This window comes from Sapajus apella, unplaced genomic scaffold (assembly GCF_009761245.1).
Source record: "Sapajus apella isolate SASKATOON/1434 unplaced genomic scaffold, GSC_monkey_1.0 scaffold70, whole genome shotgun sequence".
NCBI classification, from domain to species: Eukaryota; Metazoa; Chordata; class Mammalia; order Primates; family Cebidae; genus Sapajus; species Sapajus apella.
In genome coordinates, this window is record NW_022437010.1 from 97,806 (window position 1) to 122,515 (window position 24,710).

The 24,710-nt window shown below is 44.5% G+C and overlaps 1 protein-coding gene and 1 non-coding gene across 2 annotated transcripts in view; one reads left to right on the forward strand and one right to left on the reverse strand.

Moving 5' to 3' along the window:
• ADTRP (androgen dependent TFPI regulating protein) overlaps positions 1–19,591 on the forward strand; it is a 65,893-nt gene extending 46,302 nt beyond the window's left edge. Inside the window, exons 5-6 of the mRNA XM_032249937.1 lie at positions 9,604–9,755; positions 18,737–19,591. Coding sequence (XP_032105828.1) covers positions 9,604–9,755; positions 18,737–18,771 — 187 coding nt within the window. The 3' untranslated portion in view covers positions 18,772–19,591. The remainder of the gene's footprint in view (positions 1–9,603; positions 9,756–18,736) is intronic.
• A 3,477-nt stretch (positions 19,592–23,068) lies between these two features.
• On the reverse strand, positions 23,069–23,210 carry LOC116531406. Its single transcript, XR_004260409.1, has one exon. It is a non-coding gene; the product is annotated as a small nucleolar RNA SNORA67 (small nucleolar RNA).
• Positions 23,211–24,710: the final 1,500 nt, after the last annotated feature.

Genomic DNA, 24,710 nt, shown 5'->3' on the forward strand with positions numbered 1-24,710 from the left:
AGAGCAAGGCACAACTTCCCCCCTCTCTCTCTCAGGAAGAATTAATCATTGCAAAGCCACACACCTCGCTTTCCCAGAAAATGTTGCTTCTTGGTTCCATTTTCAATGAACATGTCTGAATGGCTGAGCAATCTGAGGCATCTAACTACATTCTACCTAAAAAGGCATGTAGTAGGCAGAGCGTGCTGGGTTCGTCCACTTCTGTTGCCTGTTTCATGACGGGCTTATTTGCATCAGCAGCTGGCATCAGAGCTCCTAGAAGGCATTTGGGCAATTGCATGGGAGATGATTTCGGTAGCTGGCCTAAATTTCATCATTTAACCACCTGGCAACACTCATTCTCAGAAACGCTGCCCGATAGTCTGTAATCAAAGGAACGTGCTTGGCCTTTCACCCAGTGACTGAGAAACTTTTCTTCCATTCTATAACCTTCTCATCTAGCACCATGCTTTTGTTCCTGCTGAAAGAAAGAGGCGTGCTGAACACAAGACCTGCAGATTGGAAGCTCATCAGCATTCCTTCTCTAGACTCACATAAGCTATTCATGTGTGACAGTCTGGACAACCCTCCTGTCCCTATATGGGGGAAGTTTAGTTAAGTTCGGTGCTCTGTCAGGGATGGAAGCCAAGAGAGGGTGTGTATTTCAAAGAACTTGGGCTCTAGCAGCGCCTTTTTTGTGGACTCGACCAGCCTCTATCTTAGAGCAAATAAACTTGGTGCCCAGACCTCATTTTCTGTTTCCTCCCTAGCCCTTCCTTCCCTTTTGTGGTATCTACCCCTCCCACCTTTCTATGTCCTTCTTTCCCTGAGCACCCAAATCTTTCTTTTCCCATCATGAAGAAAGCACTTGCTCAATAAATCTACCCCAAGACTCCAGTGCTCTGCATTGTTCTTCAGCCTCCGGAGCCTTTACATTTTAACAAAGGAACTTTCAGAGAACAGGGCTTCAGCTTGGGACCTACTGATAGTTGATGTCTGGAGCACTCTATTGAGAAGGAATCTGAGGCACTACCAAGAAAAAGTTGCGTGCTTATTAGGCATTGACTTTTTTTTTTTTTTTTTTATAAAGACGGGGTTTCACCATGTTGGTCGGGTTGGTCTTGAACTCCCAACCTCAGGTGATCCGCCCGCCTTGGCCTCCAAAGTGCTTGGCTTACAGGCATGAGCCACCACGCCCGGCCTAGGCATTGACTTTTAAGAGCATAACAGTGGGCAGTGGTAGGATATATGCCACGTGCTTGCCATACCATGGCCTAACACATATCCCTAAAGACAGAGTACCTGGGACCTGGACTGGGGTAAAAGTGTAGACACATAAAGCTTTTGTTGTTGTTGTTCTTGCACGTGTTGAAGAGAAGCAAAGTAGAAGCTAGCTGATTGTACACATGAATTTGTATGCTGGTTTTTTGTTTTTGTTTTTGTTTTTGGTGGACTTTAACTTACCCTTTCATTGCCAAGGGTAAATTTTGTAGTTCGGATATATAAGTTATCACCTTTGACTTACTAATGTCTTCTACCTAAGGACTTGAAAGTTGATTATCAGTTCACATATCTGACCTTTGTTGTTCTTTTCCTTTTTGGGACCAAGAAGATAAAGGGCACCTAAGGCCACTGCTATTATTGGGGAAAATTACAGTGGCTATAAAAATGAGAAGGAGGACCAAGTGCAGTGGCTCCTGCCTGTAATCCCAGCACTTTGGGAGGCCAAGGCAGGCAGATCACATGGTCAAGAGATCGAAACTATCCTGGCCAACATGGTGAAACCCCATTTCTACTAAAAATACAAAAATTAGCCAGGCATGGTGGTGTGCACCATCCCAGCTACTCGGGTGGCTGAGGCAGGAGAATTGCTTGAACTGGGGAAGCAGAGCTTGCAGTGAGCAGAAATTGCACCACAGCACTCCAGCCTGGCGACAGAGTGAGATTCTGTGTAAAATAAAGAGAGAGAGAGAGAGAGAGAGAGAGAGAGAGAGAGAAAAGTAGTAGCCAGGAGATTGGCTTGTCAGTACCTGGGCAGGTGCTCCCATGATGCAGGTAATCAGGAGATTGGAGAAAGAAATGCAACAAGATGGGAGCTAGGCACAAGTGCATCCCTTACCCATTCAATGGTTCATCAGCGCCAGGTACTGTGCTAAAATACGGAGGATACAGCAATGTTCAGGCTGCTGCCTTTAGAGGCTGCTGGGGAAAGAGGAGCATTCACGGACAGTGGGAGACAGGGTGATAGGACTGTAACAGGCATAAGCCCAGGATGCTGTGGGCACACAAAGAGATGTGCAGGACTGGCTTGCGCTGTCTAAGCTGAGGCCCAAGAAATGAGTAAGAATAGGTCAAAGGAGATGTGGAAAAGACCTTCAGGCAGAAAAAACAGCATCTGTAAAGGGCTGGAGGAGCTGAGGGTATGGCTACATTGGAGGACTGGGTAAAGCCAGGTTGTAAATCCCCATCAGTGAGTTTGGACTTTTAAACCAAGTGCTTTTCTGTAGAAAAGTGTTATCATCAGAGAAACGAAATGATGTGGTTTCTGTAAGAAAGCTGATTAGAAAGATGATTCTGGCTGAAGTGTGGACATCAGACTGAAAAGGACAAGACAGAGAGACCAGTTGGTGGCATTGCTGGTAATTCAGGTGAGCTGATGTTAGCCTACTGATGACAACATCAATCAACTCACAAATAAAATCAGAGAGTGTGAGCAATGGGAGGTGACTTAGAGATCACTTAGCATTGGAAAACTAAATCTCCAGTAGGGCAGATGCCATGGTCATATGGCAGAGGTGGGGTAGAGACACAAAGCTGGAACTTGAGCCAACTGAAACAGGTCTTCTGTTTCCAAATCCAGTTCTCTTTCCACTGTGTTTATATGGCCAGGTATTTGTTCAACTCCCAGTGTGTGCAAAACCATTCAGCTAAATGCTGGATGGGTGGGTATGCACAAAGCTTGACCTAGCTCGGCACTCTGAAATCTCACGTGTTGTTCCCAGCTCTGTGCCTGGATTAGACATTGAAATACTGGTAATGAAGGGAGTGGAGAGAAGGGATGGGGGCCGGTCACCAGCAGGAATGTGACTGGGTGGGCCCCAGGGTCCAGTGGGGAGCTGAGGTGGTTTGGGATTTCATCCTTCATGAGAAATACTAAGTTGGTATTTGGTCCAGGAAGCCCCATTTTTGCTAGAACCAATTAAATATCCACACTTACAGGAAGGTGTTTGATGTTGTCTTATGGATGGAAGCATCTCTGTTTCTGTCCACACACCAGTTAAAGGAGCTCAGATTCTTCGGTGCCTGCCATTCCCATCTTTATGTGATTTCCTGGGGCCCTGGGTCCTCACAGCCACAGATGGCTATCACATTCCACCAACTGCAGATACCCATGGAGATGTTTTAGGGAAGTGGCTGTGGGTCCGCTGTTAGATGTGCCAGTTTGGATGGTCAAATGGGGAAATGGCATAGCATGAATGAGGTAAAGAGCATGGGCTCAGGCCAGAGGGAGCGTGAGAAACAAACATGAGTCAGAAAAACGGCAGTGAAGCTGAGCTGGAGAAGTATTTCACCGCCGAAACCATGTTACAATGACCTAAAAATAGTCCCTGAGACCGTGGGGACCGCCTTACATGTGGTGGTTGCTTTTAGTTATTTTTCAGCTTGCAAAATTGAAGGGCTGGCCCCTCGTAGGAAAATAAAGCTTTGCAAAATAGTAATGACTGCAAATCTTTCATTTCCTTTGGAAAGCATTAGTCACCTTCAAATATGGTGGCTCACTCCTTCCTCCCTTCTGTCTTACCCCAAAACACCTCACCTAGTTCTTCCTGAGGCAGTGGTGAGGAGCAAAAAAATTAGAAATGTTTCTTCTGCTGGTTTTTATTCATTCTTTTATTGAATAAATATTTTCTGTAACACATGGTTGGGTCAGCTCAGAAAAGCAATGTTACGTAAGGCCAAGCTTCAGCCTGCAGGGGGTTTATCCTTAGTAAGTGGAGATGACCCATGCATACAAATTATAAGAACAGAAATGGAAAGTGGTAAAACATAAAAACACACAAGGAGCCATAGAGTTTGCATCCAGCTGCGCAGTGTGTGAAGGGCATTGTGAAAGGCATGCATTGGATCTGAGCCCTGAAGGACCGGCAGGATGGAAGCTACAAAAAAAATGAGAGAAAGTAAAGAGCAAGAGCGAAGTCCCAAGCCCAGGAGAGTGCGGAACGCGTGAGAGCTGCGGTCAGTAATTCTCTTTGCTGGACCTGTTTGTGAAAGAGACTGATGAGAAATATCCCTGGAATGACTTGCTCGTGGAGGCTCGCAGATGGCAGACTAGAGGAGGTTGGACATAGTATACACAATGCGAGCATTTGTTGTTGCTTTAGTTTGTTTGCATGGCGTGGAAGAAAGGGTGAGTAGTATTAGTAACTTGGCCAGCAAATTATGCTTCAAAATGTCAATCTTGACAACAGTGCTTCAAATGAGCTGGAGTGACAAGAGGTGGGAAACAAAATAAAATATAAACTAATGTAAAAATAAAAATTAGCCAGCATATTAACCTATGCAGTTTGATCACAATGTCTTATTTTTTATGAATGGTTATTTCACAGTTCCAGTGATATCCCCAAGCACCCTTCTGCCTTGAGGTTTTGGTCCAGTCTTCCAAGACCTCCATCCCTCAGGAGTTCAGTAACCTGCTGAGTGCTCACACATGCCCCTGTTGTGCACTGCACAACCCAACAGTATTCTGAGCACTGTTCTTCCACACAGATGGCAACACCATAATCCCCACTGAGCCCAGCATCCCCACATGGCACTGTGCTAAGGGTTAGCACACCATGCCAGTGCTGATGCCCATGCTGTCAATTCCATCATCCCCCTGTGTTGGTAGAATTAACAATGATACTAGGCACAGCAACCACTCCAGCTGGCCTGGAGCGCATCATCACACTGCTCTTGGTAGACCGGAAACCTGCTGATGCTGCAGGTGTCTCTGCTAGTGTATAAGGTATTGTGTGCCCAGTACAAGCACTGCACGGATATGCAGCTATCACCCAGCGCTGGGGCACATGTGTGTACAAGTCACTTCCCCAAAGTACTTCCTATGAGGCAAGAGAGATAGTTACTTTCTCTTATACTATGCTCACTAGGGTAAGATCCCTCAGCAAAGTTTCCTAGGTTCCCAGAAGGAACAATCCTTTAAATTCATGCCCCATTTACAAATACACATACACATCTTACCCTGAGAATACATCAAAAGCTGCCAAGGGGTGGATGAAGCTGAGTTCCAGGACCAGCCACCTTGCCATTTCCAGCATCAACAATTCTTTCTCCCCGCAATGAGTGCAGGTGAACTCCCTCCCAGAGCCACTTTTACATTTTCCTAAAATATGACCTTCAACTGGGACCATCCAGCTCAAACATATCTCCCTCCCTCCCTTCCTTCCTTTCCTTCCTTCTTCCTTCCCCTCTCTCTCTTTCATATTCAAGCAAGCCATAAAGAAGTGATGTCAACTTACAGTGACTGTGTGCTCACGGATGCCTCTCTGCTGAGTATCCTTGGTAAATTACCATCATCGCGCCTCATGCTCTGTATCTGTCAGGCACCGCACCTGTAACTTCCCTTGCACTTTCTCTTTAACGAAAGTATACAACTCGTTAGTTTACCTTGGGCATTTTCCTTTACAAGCCTTATGCTGAAGGAAACAAACATAAAGTAAACAGAAACTTTCCGAGCCTCTGGGGGGATGTCCTTATTTGTAGACTATCTTACATAAACGTGCATGGGAATCTAGAAGCCCTGATTTCAAATATGTAAAGTAAACAAAGTGAATTAAATAATGCAACTTGTTTGGAGTATATTCAGATCTCCTCACTGACTCCAAACTCCTAGCTCTACCTACTTGAAAGTATTTATTTTCTATGCTGTATACCTTCTTTGTCCCGCCATGAGAAGTAGCCATGCATAGAAGAAGCACTGTAGGTATCCTGTCTTTAAGTCAGGATATGTTTAAGATGCACATCCGTGGAATGCACATTTAAAGAATTCTAATATTAGTAATAACGATGAGAATTATTGTTTGTTCTAGTCACCTCATTCTCAATCTGCGAGGAACATCTAGACAAGTTTGGGAGAGCAGAGTGATACCAGCAGGGCCCAGGCAAAGAACTAAATGCCAACCCTACACTTGTATGACTCTAAGATTGACACCTCCTTAGATACTTTTAACTTGTGGTAAAAGGTGCACAACGTGTACAGTTGTCATCATTGTAAGTGATTTGCCATTTCGATCATTTGTAAGTTCTGCAGCATTTAGAACATTCACATTTCGTGCATCTGTCACCACCATCCCTCTCCAGAACTTTTACATCTTCCCAAACTGAAAGTCTACTTGTTAAACAATAACTCCCTGGTTTAGTCCACGGTGTGTCACTATAAAAGAATATCAGAGATTGGGTAATTTATAAAGAAAGGAGGTCTATTTAGGTCATATTCTGCAGGCTGAGAAGCTCAAGGGCATGGCCTTGTCTCCTGGCAAGGGCTTTACTGCTGCTGCACAGGTGGCAGAGAAGGTCAAAGGGGAAATGGGTAAGTGTGAAAAGGACAAAACCTGAGAGGCATCCTAGACTCATAACAACACATCCATGGAAAAAAGCCATTCCTAGAACTTGCTAGCACAAGTACAGCATCAAATCATTCTTAGGAGGTTCCTCCCATGACCTGAACACCTCCCACCAGGCTCCCCCTCCCAAGACCAACACACACAGAATCACACTTCAACATGAGGCTTGGTGGGAACAAACCAACCATATCCAACCCATCGTGTTCCCCACTGCCTCCTCCCCCACCCCATGGCAAGCACCATTCTTCTTTCTGTCTCTATGAATTTGACATTCTAGCTTTCTCATAGAAATGGAATTATATTTGTCCTTTTATGACTGGTTTATTTCACTTAACATAATGTCTTCGAAGTTAATTCATGTGGTAGCATGTGTCAGAATTTTCTTCCTTTTTAATAACTATGTATAGACTACATTTTATTTATCTGTTCATCAATCAATGGGCACTTGGGTAGCTTCCACACTCAGGCTACTGTGAAGAATGCTGCTATAAACATGGGCGTACAAATATCTCTTCAATTCTCTGTTTCCAATTCTTTTTTTTTTGAGACAGTCTTGCTCTGTTGCCAGGCACCAGGCTGGAGTGCAGTGGCACAACCTCAGCTCACTGCAACTGCCTCCCGGGTTCAAGCAGTTCTCCTGCCTCCTCAGCCTCCCGAGTAGCTGGGACTACAGGCACGTGCCACCATGCCCAGCTAATTTTTGTATTTTTTTAGTAGAGACGGGGTTTCACCATGTTGGCCAGGATGGTCTTGATCTCTGGACCTCGTGATCCACCTGCCTCAGCCTCCCAAAGTGCTGGGATTACAGGCGTGAGCCACCACGCCCAGCCTGTTTTCAATTCTTTTGGGCATATACCAGCAGTGGAATTGCTGGATCAGATGAATTCTATTTTGATTTTTTGGGAGAGCCACCATATAGTTTTCCAAGGCAGATATATCAACTTCCATTCCTATCAACAATGTACAAGCGTTCTAATTTCTCTAGGTCCTTACTAACACTTGTTATCTTGTCTGTTTCTTTAAAAAAATATAGTATCCATCTTAATGAGTATAAGGCAATATCTCACTGTCGTTTTGATTTGCATTTCTTCTAGTTATTACTGATGGTGAACATTCTTTCATGTGTTTGTTGGCTTTTTATGTATCCTCTCTGTAAAATGTCTATTCAAGTCCTTTGTTCATTTTTATTTGGGTTGGTTTGTTATTGTTGAGTTGTAGGAATATTTTACATATTTTGGATATTAACCCCTTATTAGAGATATGATTACAAAATATTGTTTCCCATTCCATGGACTGCCTTTTCACACGGTTTATTGTGTCCTTTGATGCACAGAGATGATCCCTTAAGTTTTACACCCTAGGGCCTCTTTGCCTCACTTTACTCCTGGCCCAGAATATAGCCCTTGTCTCTTCCACAAAACATTTAACAAACTTCAAGTATTTGAAATGATAGATGATCACACTTGGGTTTCTGAAAGTTTAATTAAGTACAAATTTCATTCTTCCATTTGAATTTCTTTGACAACCTGGGATATCCAAATTTAAATGTTGTTTTTGAAGCAAAACCTGGCCTATCCTAATTGTTACAAGAGATCAGCAGCTTCAAAGAATACTTTCTGAGAGCACTCCCATTGTGCCATCCCTCAGTGGAGATGGAAGCTTTTGAACTCTTGTCAAATATTACAATGTGCCAGGCACTGTTCTGTGTCTTTTACATGTGTTACCTCCTGCAATCCTTACCACAGCCTTAGAAGGTATATGCTGTTTGGATCTTCACTTTACACGCGAGGTGATGAGGATAGAAAGGTTGATGAATCTGCTGGAGGTACCACAGCTACTAGGTGACAGAGCCAGGGTTTGAATCACGGAAGTGCGGTTCCAGATTCTGCACCCCTAACCAATGCTGAACTGTAGCTGAGGCATCATCTTCCCCACATTTAATTTTTAAAAGTTATTTCAGACTTTGGCACCTTCCAGTGCAGTTGGTTTCCAGCAAACTGCATTTTTAGGTTTAGACATCATGGCTCTTCTTCTCCTAGCATTTATTTTCCTTCTCTTGGCTTCCAGAAATGACTTACAGTCTAGCCTCACATAAGCAAGATCTGAGCCTCCCTGCAAATCCATGCATTCCTGCTTTACACTCTATTTCTGGCTACATGCATGAGTGAAAATCAGGGCTGACAGTTAAATCCTAGGCATATTGTATTAGAGCAATAACGCTCTGTCTCTGCTCCCTCATCCCAGCCAACTTGGAGAGCTAATGAAAAGCTGCACCTGAGCCTTAGATCCAAAAAAGCAAACCCCATTTCTCTGGCTGAGAGCCAGCAAAATGAAAGCCATATTAGCAGGTTCGATGTCCCAGCAGAACATACATCTCAGGGAAAGGGATCATTCATGTTACCACATAGTCCCTTTAGCTAATGATGTGTTCTATGTTCTCTTTTTTTTTTTTTTTGAGATGAAGTTCCACTCTTGTTGCCCAGGCTGGAGTGATTCAGCTCACTACAACCTCTGCCCCCCAGGTTCAAGTGATTCTTCTGCCTCAGCCTCCTGAGTATCTGGGATTACAGGCCTGAGCCGCCATGTCCGGCTAACTTTTTATATTTTTAGTAGAGATGGCGTTTCACCATGTTGACCAGGCTGGTCTTGAACTCCTGACCTCAGGTGATTCACCTGCCTCAAACTCCCAAAGTGCTGGGATTATAGGCCTGAGCCATGGTGCCCTGCCCTATGTTCTCTTATATGCTTTCCCCGATGTCGATTTTTAATATATTAGATAAAACAGCCCAGCTCAACCCATCAAACAGCATGTCTTATTGAATCAAGTTGATTTACCCAGAAAAGCCTCACTTCTGTAGGTTTGTAGGAATACTACAGCTGTTGACAAACGTGCCTGATGGGTTCTTTTCCCCTGCCTGGGTTCCAGTACCTCACTGATCCTGATGAGAAAATGGCTTGTTTTTCTCCTCCTGCTCTAATCACTATGACTTCTTGTTTCCTGCAGGATCCTATGGATCTACTTTGAGACGGGTACCTGGGTGTATCCTCTGCTTGCCAAACTCAGCCCCGTGGGGCTAGCAGCTTTCTTCTCTCTCAGCTACATCTTCGTCGCCAGCATCTACCTACTCGGAGAGAAGCTCAACCACTGGAAATGGGGTCAGTGTATTTCTCTCTTAGCTATAGATGCTCTTCTTCTGTACCTGCCTCTCCACTTCACCTGGAAACAGAAAGAAAAACTAGCCCCAAACAGAAGCAGTGATGCTTACTGTCTTTGTTCAAAGGACTCACACAGTCCTGCCAAGGCAGGGAAGAGGAGCGCATTGCGGGTGGAGCACTCTTTTAAAGGACCCCATTTAAGGGTCTTCCCTCTTCCTCCAAACAGTGTGTCATTTAACTTTAAAGCTAACAATAGTCTTGTTTAAAAAGCCCAGGACCCAGAGAACAAGGTATTGCCATCTCTAGCATGAATAAATAAAATCAGGGGCCTCTCTCTAACCCAAGTGAGTGCTCGGGGACACAATCTGTGAAAATATCAAGGTTCCATCTTGAGGGAAGTGAGTCAGATGGTCCTCTCAGCTTCTCCCCCCTCCTCCCCCCTCCTCCCCCCTCCTTCCCCCTCTTTCCCCCTCCTCCTACCTCCTTCTACCTCCTTCCACCTCAGCAGTGCATTCCCCCATTATTAGGCTGCTCCCCAGCCTTCCATAAGGCATTTACCAGATGAAATCACATCCTAGACTTGAGATTGAAATTCTCATTCAAACAGCGTCTTTGGCAATGAGAACATGTCAGTAAGTTAAGCTTTCTCATTATAGGTGGGTAGAGTCCTGTCACTTCTTCATAAGAAAAAAAATCATCTTAACTTAGTTACTTTTAAAATGGAAGATTTCCTTCTCTTCCTGCTTCCTTCCTCCCCATCCCACCCCAGAATAATTTTTTGTTGTTGGAAAAGTAACCACTAGAAAGTCAGGCTGCAAAACACCCATGGCTTTTTTCCCTACCCGAGGAGAAGCGCAGGAACTCTACCCTGATTCTGTATATAGGAAGGCAAAGAGTCACACCCAGTCCCCCACATCACTCGCCCACATGCCATTCTGTTCCATCAAAATAGAGATGGCAGAAGTGCCATCTTCCGCCCAATCTATGAACTGGTGTGAAAACATAAGCCCATGTATGCAAAAAACCTGACAGTTTCAGAAGGTTCAGTACCAGAGTGTGTGTTTCTGAGAGCAAGCTGAGACCCTGGAGAAATAAGCATGCAACTTGGATGTATCACATGTTTTCTACTCTTGGAGAATTTGACTGGTTTAAGAAACTCTCAAGGGCAAAATTCTCTTTGAAAGCAAACACTTAAAAAAATGGGATACTAAAAATTACTTCCCAATCAGGATTCCAAATCACAGAAAATTATCGCAAAAAAAAAAATAAAGTGTTGACATTTCAGATGCGTTGACATATAATTCTAACTAGTTTTGGCTCCTTGAAGTTCTGGATAAAGATTTCTGATGCCTTCCCCAAATCTATATCTATATCTATATCTATATATCTATCTATATATTTAAAGCTATAAGAAGTACAGAGAAAAACTTGATTACTTAAAGATTAGAGAACAATAACTTTTAAAATCAATTATACTGAGTTCAATAAAGTACTGAGTTAATTTTTAATTTGTTATTCTACGGTGAATTTTAAACATCCGTTGAATTAAAAAGCAAAATTATCATCATATTTATTATTGAAATTGCTATTCTCAACACAAAATTCTTAGAAGTCTCATTGTTTAAGTACTACATCCAATTTTTAACTATAATTAGGTCCCAATAAACAGATAAGCTGGCATCAACACGGACCCTCAATTACTTTACGCACATGCAAATTTCCATGTGAGTGCAAGAGACTATTGTAAATCACTGTGCTTATCTCTCAAGTTCTCTCTAGATTTTTAACTTTTTAAAGAAGAGAATGGATAAAAGGTCCTATTTAACATCAGAATAAGATCATAAATGTATTCAATCTTGAACAGATCTTTATTAATTATAATTTAATAAAAATTAAACGAAAAATTCAATTCATTGACGTTGCAATGCAGTGAACACTTTTACGTTGCTGGAAGCTAAACAATCTATGTGAACACATTTCCCCATGTCCTATTCTACTGAAAACACTTTAGGGCTGCCCCCAATTTACAGAAGAATGTCCACACCCTTGGAATGACACACAAGGGCCTCTGTGACCCAGTCCCTGCCTTGGCTTTTGCTCATCTATATTTGTGCCCCAGTGGCACCAAACTGCTGGTTTACCCTCCACATTGATGTCATTTCTTACTTTCGTGGGATTCTGTCTCTCCTGTCCTCCAGTCTTTGCCTGGCTCATATTATTCATTTCAACACTCACTTCTTCCAGGAAACCTTCCCTGGTCAGCCCAGGTTGGACTTCATGTCCTTCCCAGCGCTTCCGCCTTTATCTCCCAATCACCAGCCTTCCCATTTCATCATGCCGGCTGTTTCACTACTGCTTTAGGGATTTATTTTTCCACTAGACTTCGGGTGTCTTACGGATGAGGCATCTGTGTTGTTCATCTTACAATCCCCTATTTCCATTAGCTTTCTTATTGCATTAATCAGTGCAGACAATAGGATAGCCAAGGACTTTTTTTCCTAGTTGTAGAGTAGAACTTTTTGCAAAGGCGTTCTGGAGACAGCAGATAAAAAGTGACTCTAATGGCTGTAGCGTATTGAGCAGGGAGTTTAAGGGGCATAGGACGGTGATGACAGGGTGTACCGGTTGGAAAGTTGTTGAAGACATGCACGTTAGGGCAGAAAGTATTAAACAGGGGAAAGCACTGGAATAGGAATCAAGAAAGCCGCGTATGTCCCTCACCTGGCCACAAACCAACCATGTATCCTATGGCAATGTGCTTCAATTCCTCAGTCATCAGACAGCCTCTAAATAGAGTGACCACCAAGCCCAGGTGGCCCGAGATGATCCCTGCCTATGCCTGTCTGTGCCAGTGTTCATCAGGTTTAATTGTCTAGGCTTGGGCACTCAGTTGTCTGGTTCCCCTACCTGTGAGCCTCTCTCCAGATCTTCGGTTCTGGAAACTTATAGTCACGTATTCTGTCCTGCCAGAGCTAAGCCTACATTTTCTCTCCTTCCACAGCCTGAGTCCTCTTCAGTAAGAGCAGAAATTCAAATGAATGCTTCAGGGAGGCAGTCAGGGACTGAGGTTAGAGGACAAGTATGGTGCCAAACTGCCTCAGTTTCTGTCTTGGCCCTGCCACTTGTACCTGTGAGACTGGGCAAGACACTGAAGGTCTCTGTGCCTTAGCTTTCTCTTGTCCCATTGGAGGCAATGCTGGTGGCCTCTTCCGGGGCTCACGGAGAACCTCAGATGACTTGCTGAGCATCTAGAGCCTACAGCAGGGCCTGGCATACAGAGTTAGTCACCACTGCTGTTCACCTTATTCCCCTCATTCTCCCCTTCAAGTTGATGCATAAATTACCAATTTCCCAGCTCAAAGTGATTAAAAGTAATAGCCACCTGACAGCAGATGGACAGAGATGATGCACATCCTCAGGAACTTACAGTGAAAAGGAGATCAGGCTAATAGGGGCTACAATTTGTTGGAATCTCTGATTCTGAAATCCTGAGACATAATAGGAATCTCTTCTTCCAGGGACCTGATTCGAAGTCACCAGTCAAGCACCAAGTGGTCAAGAATACTAGGCGAGGCCAGCCCGCAGGCAGTGGCTCACGCCTGTAATCCCAACACTTTGGGAGGCCAAGGTGGACAGATCATAAAGTCAAGAGATCGAGACCATCCTGGCCAACATGGTGAAACCCCATCTCTACTAAAAATACAAAAATTAGCTGGGCATGGGTGGTGTGCACCTGTAGTCCCAGCTACTCTGGAGGCTGAGGCAGGAGAATAGCTTGAACCTGAGAGGCAGAGGTTACAGTGAGCCAAGATCGCACTATTGCACTCCAGCCTGGGAAACAAGAGCAAACCTCCATCTCAAAAAAAAAAAAAAAAAAAAAAAAAAAAAAAAAAAAAAAAAAAACCAGATCATCTTGGGGAACCTGGAGACCTTGTTAAAATGTAGATTCTGGTTCAGTGGATCTGGGATGCAGTTTGAGATTCTGCTCTTCTAACACATACTTCAGACATACTGATGCTACTGGGATGAGGACATCTCAGGACCCTGGACTTCTCCCAGTGTGGATAATTCTGTCTACATGCAACATTGTGCAGTGTGGTGTTCTCCTGAGTGTGGTGCTAGACTGAGAAGGGTGTTGGTGGTGATGGTCAAAGTTGCTGAACATCTACTCACTTCCTCCCTCCTCCTGTGCCACATCAGCGGGTGAATCTGGACAGGACAGCAAGAAGGACAGCACTACGAAATGATACTGGGAATCACATGTTAACTTGGAAAGTGCATGATGAGGTCCTCCCAGGGCACACAGTTGCAGGAAACTGGATTTGAGCATCAGGGGGGCACATGCTGTCATGGCCCACAGGAAGGTCCTTTTTTTTTTTTGAGACAGAGTTTCACTCTTGTTACCCAGGCTGGAGTGCAATGGCGTGATCTCGGCTCACCGCAACCTCTGCCTCCTAGGTTCAGGCAATTCTCCTGTGTCAGCCTCCTGAGTAGCTGGGATTACAGGCACGCACCACCATGCCCAGCTAATTTTTTGTAGTGTTTAGTAGAGACGGGGTTTCACCATGTTGACCAGGATGGTCTCGATCTCTTGACCTCGTGAGCCACTGCGCCCAACCAGGAAGGTCCTTTAAGAAGTCACTGAGCCTCAGAAAACTCTCAAGAGGCCGCAGGGCCACCCGGCCTGACCTGCCACCGTCTCACTCCCTGCCCTGTGCTAGCCTTTCTGTGTCACGAGGCAGAGGGTTGGGCAAGCACACAGTCACTTACTGGGACCAGTCATCCACCCTGAAAGATTCCATTTCTACTTTTTGGGAGGAGTTAGATGGAACGTTGACTTCAAACCATGGTAGAAGCAGGCGGGGGACGCCGTCTCTGGCAGGACATTGAGGGCTTGGCCCACCATGACCATGACCGAACATCCAGCATGCCCGGGCAGGTTCTCCTCCACATTGACTGGGGGCCAGAGGCGATCAGGGCATCATTAAAGGCTCCCTTCTCTGCCCCTTAAGTGCTTAATTTTCTTTTTTGCTTCTTAATGTCTGATAGGACACAAGGATGCTGACATCAGGTCACAAGTCCCTCAGGAAGAGAAAACCCACAAAAGATATGGGGCACAGAAGGGGATAAGCATCTCTAGGCCCAAATGGCAGGGCCTCTGCTATGTAGGGTGGCTGGAGAGACAGTCAGCTTACCAGGACCTGCGATCCCTCTCCCTATGCCCCCGAGGAACACATGCCAGGTGTCATGCTGCCCTTTGTCAGGGCCCCCAAGACCACAGGTCCTTCTCATCCTAAGGACAGACTGTAAGCTGAAGATTCCAGTCTGGCCAAGCGGCGCTGTGACTGTGTCTTAGACAAAATGACATTGAAGCCTTCTTTTGATATTATTTGCCATAGACCAGGGTTTTTATAAGGAGATTTTCTTGATGAAAGCTGCCTAGAGGCCGTCTAGTTCACCTTGTTTTATTCATGAAGGGATTAGATGAGGTTTGTCTTATTAACTCTGCTTATTCCATAACAAAAGAATTGTATCATGTGAGACTCCACAGGTACTTCTAAAGCATGGTCCCGCTGGGGTAGCATTTAGTCAATAACAGAAATGTATGTCCATTTTGCCTTTCTTGTCCTAACATCATCTCCCTAAACTCAAAAAAGGGCCCACTCTGGATTAGCATTCCTCCCTCTTCCTCAGCCTCTTTCCCACAGGAGTTTCTCCAGCCAGCCCTCAGATCCTTCTCCTCCCTGGACCTCTGCAGCGTGGACGTAGGATTGTCAGCAGCCAGACCTCATTTCCCTAACACCCGCTATTCCCCCAGTCATCTGCCTTCCTGCCCTTTTCTGAGTCAGCGCACCGAAACCAGGCAGATGTTCTTCAAATTTTCAATTCCTCCTATTCGTTTTTGTGGTTGTCGATACATAGGTGTAAATCTGTGGGAAGACTATGTTTTTATTTATCCTGAGTTCTAACTATTGGAATAATAAGGTATACAATTATATATGGTATCCATGGTGGTGTTGATTGAAACAGTAATTTCTTTGCCATGCTGGCAGAAAACGTTCAGATCTTGCAAAGATGGAGGCTAGAATTCATTGGAATCTCTGCTTCTGAAATCCTAAGGCACAGCTGGAATCTCTGCTTCCAGTGGCCCACTTGCAAGTCACCAGCCAAGCATACCAGGAAACATATCAGGGCTATAAAAATATTTCTAGCCCTTGGTACTATCTGACAGAGGATAAAGGAATAAAACAAGGCAGGGGTGAATCTAACTTCCTAGCTGCCAACTAGGATAATTTCGACTGGGAAAAATCCTCTCAATCAAGAAGAGATTTATAATAAACATAATTTTCCAATTACAACTTGAAATCCATTTTGCAAATTTGGTTTGGGTAGGATATATAATCTATTATTAAGTCAACAGTTTCCTTATTTCCAGCAATGCACTATAGAAACATCATCAGCAGGCCGGGCACGGTGGCTCACGTCTGTAATCTCAGCACTTTGGGAGGACGAGGTGGGTGGATCACTTGAGCTCAGGAGTTCAAGAGCAGCCTGGCTAACATGGTGAAACCCCATCTCTACTAAAAACAAAACAAACAAAAAAAAAATAGCTGAGTGTGGTGATGCACACCTATAGTCCCAGATACTTAAGGAGACTGAGGTGGAAGAATTGCTTGAACCCGGGAGGTGGATGTTGCAGTGAGCTGAGATCACACCACTGCATTCCAGCCTGGGTAACAGAGCAAGACCCTGTCTCAAAAAAAGAAAAAAAGCATGACCAGAGATAAATTTCAAAGGCTGAAAGAAGCCTAGAAACTGCTTAGCTCTGTGAGAATTCAGGACTAAGACCCCACTCGCATTCTCACCTGCTAGAAGCAAAAAGAAACATGATTTTTGCGATGTTCACGCCATGTGAGTCCCTACAGAACAAAATGACTGTAGGAGCACCACAGAGACCTTTCTGGGGACAGTGCGTTCTCTAGCACATGGATGGGTATGTGGGCATTTCTCAGTGTTCATCCTAGCTACTTGGTTTTGGACAGAGGACTCTAATCCAGTGGAAGGAGCCACCTGCTCTCCTCCCCCAGCAGAGCTTCACACCACCACTTCTGCTCCTGGGTGATTTTTCTCCAAACCTTTGTGTTCTGCTTCTTCAACAGAGAAAGGAGTCTTCAGTCCTTGACACCTGGGTGGAAGGACTGAGGTTATGATGACAGTTAGGCTCGAGGGCCTGAGTGAGGATTGGTAAACAACATGTATAAAAGAAAGTTTTAGGAAACAATAATAAAAATAAAAATAAAAGTTTTAGGAACCGTCAGCGTGACTGCAGGAGGTAGAAGTTTGAGAAGTTTATATTGTCCCTCTTGGATGTGAGCTGGTTATTTAATTGAAAAAGAATTCATTAAAGGCCCAGATACTCTACAGAAAGAGACGGTACTGTGCTCGTACTTACAGACCTAATGCAGAGACTGCCTAACTAGGGAAGAGAGAACTCACATCAAACATGGAAAATAAGGCTAAGCGTGGTGGCTCTTGCCTGTACTCCTAGCACTTTGGGAGGTTGAGATGGGAGGATCTCTTAAGGTGAGGCCAGGGGTTCAAGATCATCCTGAGCAACATAGTGAGACCCCATGATCTAATAAAAAAGTGGAAAAAAAAAAAAAAGAAAGAAAAGGGTTAGCTGGGCATGGTGGTGTACACATATAGTCCCAACTAGTCAGGAGACTGAAGTTGAAGAATTACTCCAGTCCAGGAGTTCAAGGCTGCAGTGAGCTGTGATTGTGCCACCATACGCCAGCCTGGGCAACAGCATGAGAACTTGTCTCAGAAAAAACAAAAACAAAACAGAAGAGAAAGAAGTAGACATACCAATGAAAACAACATGAAGCCCATAAAACTTGATAAACAGTAAGTCTTGGCTGAAGTGACTGGGGTAGTCTAGATTGACGAGGAGCAGATGAAGGAGAGCTTCGATCTTGAACATTTTGCATGAGATGAACACAAGGACAGCTGTGAGGACGGTGTGATCAAGAGGTGGCCATCCTGGGAAATCAGTGCGATTAAGGGACCACAAACAGGACTTCAAGTCACCAGTCATGATAGCCTCTAAGAAGTGGAGTTCCAGCGGAATGGAATTAGTATAAATATCTAACGTTTACCGTTAAGGATAGAATTGACGAAGGTGGCAGGGTTTGAAGGGTGAACCATGGAATTAGGAGCACGGGTTTGCTGCAGGAATACCAAATCAGAACTACCGGGGCTCTAAGCTCTGGAACAGAGAAGACACTGAATTGAGAAAAGTTTTTAAAGTAGGATTGGTAGTATTTGGCAACAAGCACAAAGGATAATGAGCTAATGAAATTTCATAAATTGCAGAGCTTACAGAAAGATTTATGATCATTAAATACGGAGTACCAACTTGTTGGCTGAATAGAAGTCATTCTACAAATCTAATGTTATAATTTCAGTAGAATAATGCCCCTCTAATGAGCTTACTAAAACCTCGTCCATATGCCAGTACTTTTCCACCAGGCTGATGAATTCATTTGCTAAGAGGTCATGGAATGACCCCAATTAGGTGAACATCTACCCTTCTATTTCTTCTCCAATTTGATGTGGTCTCTTCATCTCCATCCTCAAAGTCTCAAAGTTTGCTGATGGATTGTGTGTAGCCTGCAAACACTCACTCAAAGCCACAGCAATACGCCTCCTCTTCGCTACGCAGAGCACCTGAAGGCAAACGGCGTCATGGGTGCCTGGCTAACTGTGAGCCCAGCACCGAGGGAGGAGGGCAGAGATGTTCTCTGCCCTTGTAGTTGTGACAGCTGTTTGTCACAACTCCTTCAACTGTATCTTGTCACCTTGGGAAAAGCCTGTTCGACTTTCCACAGCCCCAAGTCAGGGTGAATCTCTACCCACAACAAAAATACCCACTAGGGAAAGCTGAAGCCTGAGGTCTCTCTCTGTTCTTGTTTGTACAGGTGACATGGTGCAGCCACGGAAGAAGAGGAAGTGATCGCACACCATTTTCCCAGAACCAAGGAGGAAGAAAACACAAGAGATTTTTCTCATCTTTTTTTTTTTTTTTCTGGTGGGGAGAGGTGGTGGAGCAACATAGGAAGGTAGGAGGGACAGGGAGTGATAATTAAATTTCATATGAGGGTCATGAAGGTAGCTTAACTTGAGAACTCTTGGTTTATGAAAAGTTGACTACACATGCCAAAAACAACTCCTGCCATCTCAGAATTAATTACCTTTGTCTGACTTTCATGGAGGATGGTCTCTGGTTAAAATCTAGGCAAAGGCCAAAAAACCCCACATAAACTTGGTGTTAGAGAACATCTAGAGAGAGATAAAGGGGAACTTAAACCCTTCGGTTTACAGAGGAGGATGCTGAGGATGTAGATGAGAAGTTACCTATACAAGGCAAAAGGGCTACTTAGCGTCAGAGCCAGGACAACGACTTCTGTCTCCCAGATCTCCTAGCTACCAGTCCTGGGCCATTTTTTTTTTAATAATCCCAGCTTTTCTTTAAAAAACAGGCATTTCAGTAAGCTGATTATTTTCATGGATTGCTCATCTATTTTTTTTCAATAATCTAAAAATGAAGGGAGGTGGCTGGTACTGAAGCTGTCTACTTGAGATAATAGCAAATTAATTGGAGGCAATGAGAAAGTAAGTTATAAAAAATAGTGGGAAATGTGTTTCTCTTCTGAGCAAGCATTGAGGGCAGGTATAAACATCCAACATAGTGACATTGTCAAAACCTCTTCCATTTGAACATTAATTAATTCATCAAATAAATGGTGTATTAATACATTCTGCTTGCAGAAGAATCTGGCTGGGAAGTGATATAATTATGAGGGCTGTTGAGACTGCTTTGCTACAAAGCACTTTTCTGAATTAGCGTGTGGTTTAATAAAGCTGATTTTCAGATGCTTAACAAGGATTCATAATCCCTGCTGTGATTCTCCTAGTGGTATTTTCCTGGCTTTTATTTGTGGGTACATTTTTTAAAGAGCACAAATGGCAAATGTCTATTGGTAGGTAAACATATCTGAGTCTACTAGTATGTCACCAGGCTCATACGGGTTGGGGTGTGGACACGAAAGTAAACTGTGTCCTAACCTAACATTATATAGGAGAAATGTGGTAAAAAGGAGCAAGAGTGGTCTTGAAGGGTTACGGAAGAGGGAAGAATATCTCAGGGAGGAAGGCGGCCGAAGGGAAGACCAGGACAGGTACCAAGAAACCTGCTTAATCTCCACTCCTTTTTCTACTGCTCTGTTCATATGAGCCTCCAGTCTTTTCTGTATGGAGCTGGGAATACCACCTCTTTCCCCACACCTACTGCTGCCTTTTCACAGCTCCAAGCACCTGGTCTCAGCAGGAGGCCAGAAGCAGTTGCCACAGTGGAAATTCCCCAAATGTGAAGCCCTCAGGGGATCACCCAAATTTTCCACTCCCCAAAGGTGACTCGGGCTGCATAACTCCCAGTCATAGTAAGCTCTCTGTGGCTTTACTGGCCCTAAGACCAAATTAAACCTTGATTGCAGCATGCCTGGCCATCGTGCAATATCTCTTCCAACACTAGAGCAACAAAACACTAACACACGGATTAAACATTTATTAAAAGGTATATGGTATTTGCAGATGACATAGCGCTATGGTAGGCCCTTATTAGAAATGACAACTATAGAAACCACATGATGATACCAGCAATATTTGTATAGTGTCAAGTGATTTATCATCACTCTCACTTATTCTAGCCCACGGAAACTTTGTAAGTAGGAGATGAGTTACGTTCTCATTTTACAAATGAGCAGACTGAGTTTCTGATGGCGGCGTGCTGGGAAATATTTAACAACCCACTCTCTGGGGGAAAAGATGTCAAGCTCTGATTGATAATGTGTGCCCATGTCCACCGTGTAAACACTCTCCCCCCAGCCTTTGTCAAGTCCTCGAGAGCCTGTGCAAACTGGCCCCAGCACACCTCTGTGTTCAGAGCAGGGAAATGCCAAGTCCAAGGTCACACAGATGGTTGATTCCTGAGCCCACTTTCCTTCCTCTTTTTTATAGAGCAAAGCAGTACTGGGTCATCCAAAAACCTTTATTTAAAAAACAAAACAAAAATGTGTCCACATCTTGCAGAGCTGGACAAAAGAAGGTGGTCAGGAGACCCCAAACTGGTGGAAACTATCCCCATGGCAGGAGGAGGAAGGACACCTCCACCACTACCCCATGGACTGGCCTGTACTCAAGCTTCTGTTCCGGTGTTGCTGTCTCACATTGGAAACCAATTTTGAATTTGGGTAGAAGACTTGTTGCCTAAACAATTCCTTAACCCCATCCTCTCCCCAGAAGGCTTCTACATTTCTGAAGCTATTTTCAGCTTCTCTGCACCTACTCACTTGCAATACTTGTCATAACAGGAAGCCAGTTTCATATACTGTAATCCCCAAACACATTGCACCCACACGTGGGGAGCGTGAGGGGCTGAGTGAGGAGCGAGGAGGCCAGGCCTTCCGGAAACTGGAGGGGCTGAGCACTGAGCCGGTCCCAAGGTGGGGTGTCCCCCTCCCAAGCCCAGGATCCAGGAACCAGAATCCACATCCAGGCATTCTTATTTTCCTTTCTCAAGCAGTTGCTGGTGACTTTTTTTTTTTTTTTAATAAAGCATTTGAGTAGGCAGCAAAGCCAGTCAGAACTGTTTATTTATAGCTGTGGATTTTCAATGCTGTATAAATTAGAAATCGTTGCTGAATGAGGCCCGCGCCCACTCACACACGCAGGGCCGCTATCTGTGAGTCCTTTCACAGGGTTTGACTGTACACAGTCTAAAATGGGAGAAAATGACATGCTCCGAGTCAAATGACGGAGTCACAGCTAAACGGCAAAGCAGAAAACCAGCAATTATTTTTCCTCAGCACAATATGGGGAGTACGACAGGTGCAATTATCCAATATTATTTAACAGTACCGGTTTGTGGTGTAGGGAGAAAATAAAGGTTTCCGTGTCTTGGAGAGGAAAAAAAGAGAAAGAACCTGCCTTGCAGCTCCTGTTTCTGTGGATTAAGCTGGTTATGTACATGGAAACTGGCCAGGATTCCAGAAGGGGAAGGAGGAACCACCCGGCTCCCTGGCCCTTCCTCCCAGGAGGCTCGCAAGCAGCAGGACCACAGGGGCTTCTGAGAAAAGGTGCCCAGCCTTGGGACACTGTGGCCTGAACACCCTTTTCCCCAAGCAGTGGCTCCAGGTAAGGCTGCGGGGAAGGCTGGGTTTGCTGAGCCCCTGTCCACTTAGAGAGAAACCTCTCTCCTGCTTTTGACTCTGTTTCCCTCCTTTGAACTACAATGAGGTCAAGGAGCACGTGATGAGAAGATGGTCCACAAGGAATAAATTCCAGTCCCTTAACCAGCTCCCCCTCCCACATCCAGCACATTTTTATTCCTCCTCCCAAACCTTTGCTTAAACCGTTCACACTCCCTGGAAAGACCCCTCTTCTAGCTACTGTGGAATAAATAAGTCATCCTCCATGGCTTCAGACCTCGCTGGAGTGCCACTTCCCAGCTCTCTGAAAAAGCTTTTCCTTGCCCGTCCAGGGCACTGGGCCTGCTGCCTACTCTTAACTCCGCAACAGCAGTCCACATCAGCTCTGCACACGATGCCATCGCTCTCTCCTTCACCTATCCCCCTTGACTTCTGTTTCTGGAATGGTATGGAAAGAATTAAAGTTGTGTTCAAAAGTCTTACTGAGGACTACACACCAAGGCCTACCGGTAGCCGGGAACAGGCTTTCAGAGAGATCCTATAAGGCTGCTCCGGCCGAAGCCTTCACCCCACTGCTTATGTAGAGGAAGTGGAGGTTCAGCACCTGCAGTCACATCAAACTTGCTCAGAAGTTACATCGCAGCAGAATCCCATCAAGGCTTGGGTGTAAGAATGCACCTGGTTGTAGATTAAGGAGGCATAAACACTAACCCTGTTCAAGGTTTCGTCTTCAAAGCATCTTTCCAAAGAGCTGCACATATTCACGGCTGGGGACTTTTGTGAAATTCAGCTGGCAAGCAGAAGTGAGCAAAAGGGGCTTCTCACATTTGCTCCTTTTTCTCACAACTGGAAAGAACAGAGGCTTCAGAACCAGACTAGATCTGAGTTCAAATTCTGACTCCATGGCTGGCTATCTGTATTGAACCTAGAGAAAATTAGTTACCTTTTAGAAAAAATTATTATTCATTTCTTTGTTTAAAAATGTGTAGCAACTTCAGCATGTGAATAAGAGGACACAATCTATCCAGAAGGAACTTAAGTATGCCATGTAGCCCGCCAAAGGAACACAAAGGAAGTAAGCATGCCTGGCTCCTTTAAGACCTTAGGCATGCCAGATTTTATTCCAAGTTGCTACTGTCCTAACAGGGGCACTAGTCAGCCCCTTGGAGTGGGACTCACTCTGGACGAAAATAGTTTACTTCTCTGCGCCTTGGTCCTTTGTCTGAAAAGTTAGAGGATGATACCACCACAATTAAATAAGATTATTGCAAGTAGTGGAGGCAAGTGCCTGGCACCCAAGATCTCCATCTGACATAGTTTGGGTGTTGTCTCCTTGAAATCTCAAGTTGAATCATGATCCCCAGTGTTGGAGGTGGGGCCTGATGGGAGGTGTTTGGGTCATGGGAGTGGGTTTCTCATGAATGCTTTTATGCCATCTTGCTAGGGCTGGCCTCGCCATAGTGAGTTCTGGCGAGATCTGGTTGTCCAAAAGTGTGTGGACCTCCTCCCCACGTCTCTCTTATTCTGTTCTCACTATATAACGTGCCTGCTCCCCCTTCACCTTCTTCCATGAGTGTAAGCTTCGGAAGCTTCCCCAGAAGCCTAGGAGATGCCAGCACCATTCTTCCTGTAAAGCCTGCAGAACTGTAAGCCAATCAAACCTCTTTATATATATATATATGAATTACCCAGCTTCAGGTATTTCTTTATAGCAATGCAAGAACGACCTAATTCACCATATCACCTGCTTGATTGCAAACTCCTGGGACTAGGGGCTATGCCTATCTCTTTATATCTCCAGCAAAGCCTCTGCACCATTAGAAAGTACTCAGAATACAGAAGGGTGTGAGAACTCCTTATAGCTTCTTGATCTTACAGCCATCATCACCAGTTATCTTCCACCCTAGGCTTCCCTGGGAAGCTGATATTCTCAGCATTAGAGTCATTGTTTCATTTCAGATACTCTCTCCGTCTTACATACCACAATCCTATTTATAGTGACGAGCAAATTATAGTTTCATGTGACCTACTAGTGGAATGAATATTGATAGAATAGGACACATAGCAGACACATTTGATGAAAAAAAGAAGGAGATGAGGAATGGCTTGGAGGATAAATGGCTTGCATGCAGGGGAACTCTAGAATGGACGATTAGATGCCCTGATAACTCAAAGGAAAGCCTATGTGCTACTAGGATCTGAGTCAGGAAGACTGATCCTTAAACAGGAGGTGGGGGACGTTGAAGACAAACCTTGTTTACATCAGAATTCATTTTATGTTAGGAGCTTCTCAGCCCTTCCTGACAGATGGCAAGTGCTTATCATGAAGACCTGGTCTCGTCTGCCTATTACATCATTATCACCATGACGTCATCAGCCTCTTGCATGGTGTAATTCTTCAGGGGCCATGAAAAGAGCCTCTGTTTTCACTGCCACCCTAAATATCTTGCTAATGTACAAAAAAAAATATTTCACTAATAAAGCCTCTCATTTCATACAGAGAGCCAGATTTAACATATAAATACTTCTGAGAGCAGTGACCTATGAAACTCATGCATGTTCAATTCTCAGTGAAAGATATTTGATGATTTGAAAGCATGTCTTAATAGAGGGAGGGCGTGCTTGGCAGAGTGAAAATGAGGATATTGTTAGTAAAGAAACAGGTGCAGAAGGGTCAGCTGTAGAC